The sequence below is a fragment of the Trichechus manatus genome, unplaced genomic scaffold (genome assembly GCF_000243295.1).
Source record: "Trichechus manatus latirostris isolate Lorelei unplaced genomic scaffold, TriManLat1.0 scaffold00143, whole genome shotgun sequence".
In the NCBI taxonomy this organism is placed as follows: Eukaryota; Metazoa; Chordata; class Mammalia; order Sirenia; family Trichechidae; genus Trichechus; species Trichechus manatus.
Window position 1 is genome coordinate 994,391 of NW_004444079.1, and position 12,972 is coordinate 1,007,362.

Genomic DNA, 12,972 nt, shown 5'->3' on the forward strand with positions numbered 1-12,972 from the left:
AAAACAGCATGTGTGTTACTGTTACATGAGAAACTATCTGTTCTGTAAGCCTTCACCTGAAGTACAATAAAATATTAAAAAAAAAAAAAAATGACCAAGAAGAGTAATTCTGAAGTAAGATCAACAAAAATAAACACAGACCAGATAATGTAAGACTGTGAGCCATAGTAAGGAGTTTAGATCTTATTCAAAGTACAATGGAAAATGACTGGAGGGTTTCAGTTACGATCTGCTTTACACTTCAAAAGAGCACTCTGATGAATGAATAAATCTTCCTATTTCATAGATTTGAACACTATAAGTCAAATTCAGTCTATGTTTACAGTAACAATATATTTCACCGCAAATATCATCAAATGTAACACCTAATATGTGAAGAACACTACACAAAGTTTACAGTGTTGATTTATTCTGCCCTCTCACAAGCAAGAAGTCCATGTTATCTTGAAGGTTGGTTTTATTTAGGAAAAAGAATAAAATAAGGAGAAACTAGCAAAGAACTGGGGGGAAATGGGGCAGTGATTAAGCTATCATTTCTTTCTTAATTTCTCTAGATATGTCTAAAACTCATAGATTTAGTATTCTTTCAAAAAGCATAACATGGCTGAGAGGCATTTGGTAAACGAAGAACTATAGTTCAGCCATCTAGTCTCTGCCCAGGCAAGTGTTTCAGCCCTGTTCTGACACAAGTATTTGGATTTTTCCAAGAGCTGATGTCAGGGCTTTTCACAGAGACAGAACAGCATTTACAGGCCAGAGAAGGAAAAAGGGTTTCCCCAGCAGCTATGCTCAATGTGGCTTTTGTACTGTTCCATTGCTAAACGCAGGAAGACCCTGCTAGATAGAGCTATTTAGTTCCTGAAAAAAATTCTACCCTGGGAGGGAAGGGGAGGGTAGATGGCCAGACTCCCCATTAAGGGAACCCAGCTTATTTTTCTATCAATGCTCAACTCCAAATTTAAATGGGCTCATCGTAACAAAGGTTTCTCAATTCTTATGAGAAAAACCATTCTGCAGAACTGTATTTAAAGATGAGGTGAAGTGGCCAGAAATAAACAAAAGTTATAGAAGAATAATACAGTAAGCTATTCCATATTTCCTGGGGTTGGCTTCCCTAAAACAAAATCTAAAAAAATACTCATTCAGGAAGAATGGTTAGCTGAGCAACACTCAGTAACTTTAAGTTACACTCATGGCGACTCTATAGGACAGAGCAGAACCACCCCACAGGGTTTCCAAGGAGCAGCTGGTGGATTCGAACTGCTGACCTTTTGGTTAGCAGCCAAATCTCAACCACTGAGCCACCAGGGCTCCAAGTAACTTAAACAAGTTATGTAATGAGCAGATGATAACTAGACACGCTTAGATTAAAACTCTGGCTAACTACAGCCCCTGCTCTCAACCTCTAGACTTACTGCCTTACAACAAAAACGTTATCGACTTCCTTTTGAATGGTTTTTTTTTTAACAGTTAACAAAGTGTTTTCACATGAGTGGAACTCAGAAAACCAGATCTAGTATAACTACTATGATCAGTAAAAGTAGACATACTGCAAAAGAGTTCTCTATCAGTCATAAAGATATTTAGCTAGCAAGGTATTCACACCCTTTATATAGTTTCGATAAAGCCAATTAAAAGATAAGCCAATATAAACTAGTTACAAAAGAACTCCCAATCCTACAGAATCTGTGTCTCCAAATCCCAAAGCCAGTAGAGAATTCAGTTAATATCTAGTTGCCATATGGGCAACTTGCCAGCTACACATCTAAAGACAAACCTGTTTCCACCTGAATGTGTTTCTTCGTGGCAACATCTTCTCAAACCACTCATTCCTTCAGTAAACGTGTTAAATTCCAGGTAAAGATGGAAAAGAGCAAAAGCAGTTTTACTTCACTATCCTTCCTTAGAAAACACTAAAAGCAAAAATAAACAGAGGGAAAATAATCCATCTTCCATGAAAAAAGGATATGATTATAACCTCAAACCACTAACTACAAAACATACTTGCCAAATCTGTTAAATTCTGGATCGATACCAAGGAAGTCTGGACTGGCAGACTTTGAACAGGAAACAGATTTACCTAAACATAAGCAGCACAGACCTAAAAGGCTGAGGGATTAGGAAGGCAATATCCAGGGGTGTGTGTGGACCAAGGGAGTAGGGGACTCTGTAGAGACCCAGAAAAGCAAGAGGAGGTGAAAAAAACCAAAACCACGTTGACACATTCCTAGCTTAAGATATACTGCTGGAGGTAAAGTGGAGAGAATGAGCAACTGCCACCAGATCACACAGAGAGCCTGTGACCTCAAGGACCTTGCTGTGTGCAGCTCAGGCCTTTTGGGCACTGACAGAAAAGAAGAGTAAGTAACAGAAATACAGAATTGCCAGTAATAATATCTAACAGTGTGCACATAATATATGGTACTAACTGAAGTTAACTGCATTACATATATTAACTCATTTAATCCTCAATAAGTACTATTATTATCCCTATTTTATAGATGAAGAAACTAAGGCACAGAAAGATGAAGGAACGTACCCAAGATCAGATAGCAAGCAGAAAAGCTGAGATGCAAACCCAGACCTTAGGGCTCTAGACCTTGTTTTTAATCACTATTCTTCACAGAATAAAGACAATATTCAAATACAGACTAGAAAAAAAAAATCCAAAATATAAACAATGATTTGAATCTGGAGATTGAAAGGGCACACTGAGCCCTAGAAAAAACTGATACCAAATAATCAATACTAAACACCGTTAAAGCTACAAAAACACAAGACTTTAAAATAAAGAGCTATATGAGCACCTAAACATAAAAACTTAAGATGTACAAATCGGAAAAATTAAGTTGGTCTCAAGATTTCTCTAAAATAAGATCTGATGCGAGAAGGTAACAATACAATGTCTAAAACTTCTTTAAAAAAATTTTGTTTCTGCCCCAGACAAATCACCCAATGTTAAAACATTCTCAAACGTACTCGAAAACTGAGGAACTACAGCACTCATGAGCCCTTGGATACAAAACAAACAAATAAAAAACCACTTGATGACAAAATCCACCCAACAAAAATATAATAATAATAAAAGAACTCAGGAATATAGAGGCTAAAGGGATTGATAAGCACTGGATCTATTAATATACAGAAATTAATAAGCACCTTGTAACAACAGCCACGCCCAATCCCATTCAGCAAAACATCAGCATTTCTTCACTAGAGACTTTGTCTTAACTTTCTATGCTCCACATGCTAGTATTTAACAAAAAAAATGTTTTTAATGATATTTCCCCCCACCGGAATATAAACTCTATGACGGCAGGGTCTCTGGTTCACTGCTATATTCCAGGATAGTAGCACAGAGTAGATTCTCAACAAATACTTGTCTAATGAAAGAATGGATATCAGATATGGGCAGATGGATTTACTCTATCTTCAAGCCTCCAACCAACTGCTTTCTGGCCATGTTGTTGTTAGCTGCTGTCAAGTTGATTCCAACTCATGGAGATTCCATGTGTGCAGAGTAGAACCGTTTCATAGGATTTTCAAGGCTGTGATCTTTCTGAAGCAGATCACCAGGCCTGTCTACTGAGGATCTCTGGATGGGTTCAAATCGCCAACCTTCTGGCTAGTAGTCAAGCGCGTAACCATTTGCACCATCCAGACTCCTTTTTCTGGGTATATCCTTTTGGATATCTCACTGGCATTGCAAATTTAATAAATCCAAAACTAAATTCTTCCTCTGCCCCCGCAAACCTACTTCTCCATCTCAATAAACAGCCTTCCACCCACCTAACTGATCTAGTCGGAAATCTAGTAGCTATTAATTACATCTTCCTCTTCCTTAGCCCCCCCACTCAATGCATCCAACTCCCCATCCACCCAACATTCTAGAGGCTGAAGATACCACAATAAATAAAATACACTCTATATTTTCATGGAGTTTACATCCGTGATTACATTCTATTGATTTTACCTTCAATAAATATCTGAAATTCATCTATTTCTGACCTTCTCCATTGTTAGCTTAGAGCTAGCAAAGACTACTGCAATAGTTTTAAGAGGTCTTGTCATTACCACTCTTACACACTTCCTCCAATTAATTTTCCCATACATCAGCCATATAATTTAAAAACAGAAATCTTATTGTGTCCCTCTTCTGCTTAAATGCCTTCAATAGCTTCCCACTACATTTATGAAAAAAAAAATCCAAATGTCAAACATAACATACAAAGGCCCAAAATGATAGAGCTTTTTGCCACCTCTCTATCTTCAACTCTTACCACTCTCTTACTCAACTATTCTCCAGCCATAGTGGCCTTTCTTCAGTGCCTCAAATGTACTCTTCCCACAAAAAGGGGTATCTTGCGTGCTGTTCTATCTGGAACACTCTACCCAATCTCTACTCACTTTCAACTTCTGAGCATACTTTAGGTCTTTGCTTAAAGGTTGTTACCTCAGAAGGGCCTTTCCTGACCTCTGCTCCTTGATTTAAATTAAGTTCCTCCTGTTATTGTCTCCTATAACTACCTTTTTTTTTAACCATTTACCACATTTTATAGTTATACAATTACAGTGAAACCTGTGATTCTCACTGAAACCTGTGACAGCCGGAACTCTACGGGACTCCCTTGTTTTTCTGGGTCTCACAAGTTTTCCACGTTTGACAAGGTGCAGTCTTACCACTTTTCTATCACTTCTTTTAGTTGAAAATATTTGAAGTTTTCCTTTTCTGACAGGCTTCCGCCTACCTTAGTTATCTAGTGCTGCTATAACAGAAATACCACAAGTGGGTGGCTTTAACAAACAGAAATTTATTTTCTCACAGTTCAGGAGGCTAAAGGTCTGAATTCAGGGTGCCGGCTCTAGGGGAAGGCTTTCTCTCTCTGTTGGCACTTGTGGAAGGTCCTTGTCTCTTTTTCTGCTCCTGGGCGATCTTCACGTGGCTTGGTATCTCTCTTTCCTGTTTCTGCTCTCTCACTTGTTTGTTTCATCTCTTTTATACGTATCTCAAAAGAGACTGATTCATGACACATAACAAAGACAACCCCTTCCCAAATGGGATTATAACCACAGGCATAGAGATTACGATTTACAACACATATTTTGGGGGGGACACAATTCAATTCATAACACCACCCTACACAGGTTCCAGCTTTTGCAGGTTTTGTGTTTACTATTAGTCTATCTCATTAGACAGCTCCATGAGTACATGGAACTACAAACCCAGGAAAAGGCTCAGCTCCTGAAAGTGTTCGATAAATATTTATTGAATGAATTAAAAATTTAACCAAGGAAAAGAGCCAAGTAGAGAAGTTCTAAGGAAAGGAAATAGCACATGCTGAAGTGTTTGGAGAAAATGCAAGTAGCTCAGTATGGCTGGAGCATGGGGACTGGGTGGAGCTGGAGAGATGAGCAGTGGCAGATCAATGCAGGTCTATATACTATACAAAGGAATTAAAACCCTTTCATGTCTTGTGGTGCATGCAGTATCCCAACTGCTTCTTATGCTTCTTGAGTTCTTTGGGAACAGGAGGTAGCCGATTTTAATGTGTTTATAGCCTCATTTTTGTGTACTGAGCATTGTCTTAGGTGATGCCTCCTAGATGTGTGGATTTTCTAAACTTTTGGACAGGTTTGCCTTTATTTCTGTGAGGTAAGCCTCCTCACTATGTTTCCCAGTGACTATGTTCTCATGAGAATGTAGTGATGGCAAGAATAAGCTATTCCCAGTCTTCATTTAGCCATAGTGACCATTTTCTCCCTGATGCCATTCATTGTTTCCAGGTGTTACTGGCTCCCTGCATTTCTAGCTTCTGAACAGTAAATAATACCTCTGCAATAAGGAATAATGCATTGCAGTGGAAATTTTCAAAAGACTCAAACTCCTACAAGTTATTCTTACCCTGCATTCAATCTTAGGGCCCAATCACTGCTTCCACGTGTAGCAAGGGGAATGACATGATGTGAGCAGTTCTGCAGTATTCCAAGGCAGCTGTTTCTGCTTCCTAGCTGTTAGTACTGCTTTTGTTCTAATGAAGAATACATAGTAGCGGTCATTTTCCTGAGATTCAAATTCCTTTAGTTTTACTTATTTGGCCTGTCAGTACTGCTTTTGCAGCAATGAAGAATGCATTGTGTTGGTAATTTTCCTGAAATAAAAAATCCCTTGGCTTTATTTATTTGGGCTGTAAGTACTGCTTTTGCAATAAGGAAGAATGCATTGTACCATGTTTTGAAAAGTTTCATGAAAAATAATAAAAAGGCTAAGAAGGAAATTTATGTGCAGTCACTGCTAGATGCATTCATGTTTTACCAGTTTTCAAGAAATAAAATTAAAAAAAAGATTTTATCGTTGACTCATGTTGGCAGGATTTACAATGTGCAGGGTCCCCTGAGACATATGTGATCCCAGACAATGGATATAAAAATCCATAAATGGTAACAAAAATTCTGAATTGGTCCTTTAATCAGCATACCTTCCATTAGTGAAAATACATGGTATCAACAAAAAATTCAAACGAGAAAATAATTGAGTTGTGAAAGGGTTAAACTTTCATCTGTAGAAAAAAGGTTCTTGACCTAGGATTCAGCTTCTACAGGTATGAATATTTTGGGGTAAGGGAGTCTCGAGGGAGATTTTCAAAAGGGGTCCATAATACCCTCCCCCAAAGAACCGCTGCTAGACACAATGTAGGAACACTGACGGGTTCTGAGTTAGGCAATAATATGATCCAATTTGTATTTTAGAAATACCGTCCTGCAAAACAGTGTTGGGAATGGATGGAGAAGGTATGAAACTGGTGGCAGGGAAACCAGTTAGGAAATTGTAATCATACAGGTTAAAAAAAAAAAAAAAAAAAGAAGAAGGAGATTTAAACAAGGACAATATCAAAGGCAGGGAAGAAAATATAAGGACCAAAAATAATATAATAATACTAAGGAAATAGGCACTATAAATCTAGTGACTCAGAAAGTTAAAGGAAGGAACTCCCAGGTTTCCGGCTTAGATGACAGAACGGTTGTGCCACTCACCAAGAAAAGAAATGCAAGAGCAATTTTGGGAGACAAGCAGTTTCATGTCTGTCAAGGCACCTGTAGGCACCCTGGAAAAAATATCTACTAAGGACTTGAGTTCAGAGGAGAGGTCTCATCTGGAAATTCAGATTTGTATGACATCAACATGACAGCACAAATGATGAAAGTAGATGAGATTCCCCCAGAGAATATACTTAATATCATCTATGAAATGTAAGGGTTAGACGAAATAATCTGAAATGGCCTATAAATAATACAAATATTGAAATACAAGTAATCAGTAAATCATTATCAGTGATTTTTATGTGTAGCCTGTGGAAACAAGTTAATTATTTTAAAGTTTATATTAGATATCTATCGTTTCTACTTCTTCATCATGGTCTTAAACAATATATTTTGAATTAAGCTTTATGTCACAACTATTGCACAGCAGGGAAAATATAAAAATATTTAGGTATATCTTCTTTTGCAATGCCAGAATATTGGTAGTGGTAGAATTCACCTGTTTAAGACCTTTTTTGTGACCCAATTATTTTTTCCTTTTACTTTTTGTTGATACTATGTCTTTCCAGTAATGGAGGGCATGCTGAATCACTAAGTGTGTCTAAATTTTTGGTAGATAATATGGTTTTTGTTTTATGCATCCTTTCACAAATCGTACCCCCGGAGTCCAGAGGTACATATGTGTACCCTTTGTGAACATAAATTTTACCCCCAGTCCAGAGGTACATATGTGTAACAAATAAAAATTTTCAAAAAAACATGTTTTTCCTGCCAAAAATTCAATGATTCAGCACCACTTCATACAAAACTTTGTAAAAACAGTAATTTGCAGCACACACCTGTTTTTTCCATTTCAAACTGTTATACAGGGCCCTGCCTGCTGGCAGCATGTACTGTCTCTGGCACAGCAGGTGCCCAATGAATATACCACTGGTCCGGAAAGGGTTAAAAGAGTATTACCATATTGAAAAATACTCTGAAAGCCTTTCTTCTTAAAATATTTAAATGTGATCATTTCTAGTTCTGAGAGCAATAAGCACTCATAAAAAGTCTAACCTGATAAAGGACATCTACAAAAAACCCATAGCTAGTATCATACTTAATCGTGAAAAACTGAATGTTTTCCCCCTAATATCATACCAGGACAGGGATGTCCCCTCTCACCACTTTTATTCAACACTGTACTATAGGTACTTACAGTTCAGTAAGGCAAGAATAAATAAAGAAAAGGTCTCCAGATTGGATACCTTTTTACAGAAGTACAACTACCATCATTCGCAGGCTACTTGATCATCTATGTAGAAAACCCAAAGGAATCAACAAAAGAGCTACTATAACTAATCAATGAGTTTAGCAAGGTTGCAGAATAGGAAATCATTAAACAAAAAATTGGTTGTATTTCTATATATTGTACTATCAAAGAACAATTAGAAATTGAAATTTAAGACAATACCATTTAACAATGGTATCAAAAAATACTAAGTTCTTAGGGATCTATCTGACAAAAGATGTACAATACCTGTAAACTGAACACTAGAAGACATGGCTGAGAGAAATTTTAAAAGACCTAAATAAATGGAGAGATATTCTGTGTTCATGGATTAGAAAACTCAACATTGTTAAGATGTCATTTATCCACAAACTGATCTACAGATTCAATGCAATCCCAATCAAAACCCCAGCAGGCTTTTTTCCAGAAACTGACAAGCTAATTCTAAAGTTCAAATGGAGAGCCAACAACTTTGAAAAAGAACAAAGTTGGAGGACTAACACTACTTGATTTCCAGACTTATTATAAAGCTGCAGGAGTCCCAGTGGCGCAGTGGTTAAGAGCATGGCTACTAAACAAAAGGTCAGCAGTTCAAATCCTTGGAAACCCTATGGGGCAGTTCTACTCTGTCCTATAGGGTCGCTATGAGTTGGAATCAACTCAACAGCAATGGGTTATACAGTAATCAAGACAGTGTGGTACCAGGGTCAAGAAAGACAAACAGATCAATGAAGCAGAATAAAGACCCTCACATCCATGGGCAACTGATTTTCAACAAAGGTGCAAAGACAATTCACTGGAGAAAGGACAGTCTTTTCAACAAATGGTGCTGGAACAACTGGGATATCCATATGTAAAAAAAATAAACTTCAATCTATACCTCACACAATATTTTAAAAAAATACATCAAAATGATCACAGACCTAAAAGTAAACTTTAAAACTATAGTTTCTGGAAGCAAACATAGGAGAAAATCTTTGCGACTTTGGGTTAGGCAAATATTTATTAGATACACCAAAAGCACGGATGCATAAAAGAAAAAGAATTGATAAATTGGAATTCAAAGTTAAAAGTTTTGCTCTTTGAAATGTGACTTATATCTCAATAAAGCTATTTAAAAAGAGAGAGACAATGCTGAGAATGAAAAGACAAGCCACAGACTGCGAGAAAATATTTGCACATCACATATCTAATAAGGGACACATATCCAGAACGTATAAGGAACTCTTACAATTCAATAATAAAAAGACAACCCAATTAAAAACAAGATTTCAACAGATAATTTACAATATAAGACATATGTATGGTAAACAAGCACATGAAAAGATGCTCAAGTATCACTGGAGAAATGAAAATAAAACACTAAGATACCCTTACAAAAACCAAACGCACTGCTGTCGAGTCAATTCCGACTCATAGCAACCCCATAAAACAGAACTGCCCCATAGGGTTTCCAAGGCTGTAAATCTCGGAGAAGCAGACTGCCACATTTTTCTTCCAAGAAGCGGCTAGTGCGTTTGAACCACCAACCTTTTGGTTAGCAGCCAAGTACTTTAACTACTGTGACACTGCTCCAAGACACCATTACACACTCACTAAAATGGCTAAAATTAAAGAGTGATAATATCAAATGCTGATGAGGATGTGGAGCAATTTTAAAGCTGTTGGTGGGACGTAATATGATACTGTCACTTAAGAAAGCAGTTCGGCAGTTTCTTAAAAAGTGATCCAACCATTCCACTCCTATCTATTTACTCAAGAAAAATGAAAGCATATGTCCATACAAAGACTTGAGCATGAATGTTCACAGCACATCTATTCTTAATAGCTCCAAACTGGAAACAACCCAAATGTCCACCAACAGGTGAATGGATAAACAAACTGAGGTATACGCACGCATCAGAATATTACTCAGCAATAAAAAGGAATGAACTTCTGATACATGCAACAACATGGCAAAATCTTAAAAATATTGTGCTAAGTGAAAGAAGTCAAACAAAAAAGAGCACATACTGTATAATTTCATCTATATAAAACTCAACAAAATGCAAACTAATATATAATGACAAAAGGCAGATCAGTGGGTACCTGGGGATGGGCAGGGAGGGGTGGGAGGAAGAGATGACAAAAAGGCATGAGGAAATTTTAGGGGTGATGGATATGTTTATTAATCTTGATCGTGGTGCTGGTTCCCAGTTTATATATACATATCTCAAAACTTATCAAATTGTACAATGTAAACATATGTAGTTGATTATATATCAATTACACCACAAAAAGCTGTTAAAAATTTTTAAAGCCTAAGATACAAACAAAACAAAAATACTAGCAAGCATTGTTATACTTCATGAAAAATCATAAAAGATTCAATAGTCTGAGTATTACATATCTATTGTGAAGTGATAACATGAGAGTATACATAAATCAACAAATAAACCAAACAAGAATTTTGCTACTGTGCTTTTCTTTGCATACATGAAATCATCTAATAATACTTCAGTATTTTTCAGTATTATTTCCCCCACATGTCTGTCCGTCTGTCTTACTGTGGGGGCTTGCATGTTGCCGTGATGCTGGAAGCTATGCCACCAGTATTCAACTACCAGCAGGGTCACCCATGGCGGACAGGTTTCAGCTAAGCTTCCAAACTAAGACAGACTAGGAAGAAGGACCTAGCAGACTTCTGAAAAGATTTCGCCAGTGAAGACCTTATGAATAGCAGCGGGACATTGTTTCATATAGTGCTGAAAGATGAGCCCCTCAGGTTGGAAGGCACTCAAAAGACTACCGGGAAACAGCTGTCTCCTCAAAGTAGACATGGATGTGGATAGAGTCAAGCTTTCAGGATCTTCATTTGCTGATGTGGCACGACTCAAAATGCGAAGAAACAGTTGCAAACATCCATTAATAATTGGAACGCGGAATGTACAAAGTATGAGTCTAGGAAAATTGGAAGTCGTCAAAAATGAAATGGAACGCATAAACACTGATGTCCTAGGCATTAGTGAGCTGAAATGGACTGGTATAGGCCATTTTGAATTGGACAATCATATGGTCTACAACTTGAGGAGGAATGGCAATGCATTCATTATCAAAAAGAACGTTTCAAGATCTATCCTGAAATACAACGCTGTCAGTGATAGGATAATATCCATACGCCTACAAGGAAGACCAGTTAATACGACCATTATTCAAATTTACGCACCAACTACTAAGGCCAAAGATGAAGAAACTGAAGATTTTTACCAACTTCTATGGCCTGAAATTGATCAAACATGCAATCAGGATGCACTGATAATTACTGAAAATTGGAATGCGAAAGTTGGAAACAAAGAAGAAGGATCGGCAGTTGGTGAAGGAAATGATGTCGGAGATTGCATAATAGAATTTTGCAAGACCAACGACTTCTTCATGGCAAATATCTTTTTTTACCAACACAAACGGCGACTGTATATGTGGCCCTCACCAGATGGAATACACAGGAATCAAATCGACTACATCTGTGGGAAGAGACTATGGAAAAGCTCAATATCATCAGTCAGAACAAGGCTAGGGGCCAACTGCAGAACAGACCATCAACTGTTCATATGCAAGTTCAAGTTGAAGCTGAAGAAAATTAGAACAAGTCCACAAGAGCCAAAGTACAACCTTGAGTACATCCCACCTGAATTTAGAGGCTATCTGGAGAACAGATTTGACGCGCTGAACACCAATGACCAGACAAGTCGTGGAATGACATCAAGGACATCATACATGAAGAAAGCAAGAGGTCATTAAAAACAGAAAAGAAAGAAAAGACCAAAATGGATGTCAGAAGAGACTCTGAAACTTGCTTTTGAATGCCGAGTAGCTAAAGCAAAAGGAAGAAATGATGAATTAAAAGAACTGAACAGAAGATTTCAAAGGGTGGCTCGAGAAGACAAAGTAAAGTATTACAATGACATATACAAAGACCAGGAGATGGAAAACCAAAAGGGAAGAACATGCTTGGCATTTCTCAAGCTGAAAGAACCAAAGAAAAAACTCAAGCCTTGAGTTGCAATACTGAAGGATTCTATGGGGAAAATATTAAACAACTCAGGAAGCATCAAAAGAAGTGGAAGGAATACACAGAGCCATTATACCAAACAGAACTGGCTGACGTTCAACCATTTCAGGGGGTACCATATGAGCAGGAACCGATGGTACTGAAGGAAGAAGTCCAAGCTGCACTGAAGGCATTGGCAGAAAAAAAGCCTCCAGGAATTGACAGAATACCAATTGAGATGTTTCAACACACGGATACAGCACTGGAAGTACTCACTCGTCTATGCCAAGAAATTTGGAAGACAGCTACCTGGCTAACTGACTGGAAGAGATCTGGATTTGTGCTTATTCCCAAGAAAGGTGATCCCACCGAATGTGGAAATTATCAAACGATATTCTTAATATCACACACAAGTAAAATTTTGCTGAAGATCATTCAAAAGCAGCTGCAGCAGTATCTCAACAGGGAACTGCCAGAAATTCCAGCTGGATTCTGAAGAGGATGCGGAACCAGGGATATCACTGCTGATGTCAGATGGAGCCTGGCTGAAAGCAGAGAATACCAGAAAGATGTTTACCTGTGTTTTATTGACTATGCAAAGGCATTTGACTGTGTGGATCATAACAAATTATGGATA

General features: G+C 37.6%; 1 protein-coding gene across 5 annotated transcripts in view; it reads right to left on the minus strand.

The window, feature by feature from the left end:
• Positions 1-12,972, minus strand: part of ARHGEF12 (Rho guanine nucleotide exchange factor 12) — a 166,346-nt gene that overhangs the window by 104,738 nt on the left and 48,636 nt on the right. For 2 of the 5 annotated variants that reach the window (XM_023739911.1, XM_023739908.1), the window contains exon 1: positions 1,778-2,301. The exons of 2 other annotated variants lie outside the window; for them this stretch is intronic. In XM_023739911.1, the coding sequence (XP_023595679.1) occupies positions 1,778-1,830 (53 nt within the window). In that variant the 5' untranslated portion in view covers positions 1,831-2,301. Of the gene's footprint in view, positions 1-1,777; positions 2,303-12,972 lie in introns of those variants that run through there. One more of the 5 variants, XM_023739909.1, reaches the window with a different exon arrangement.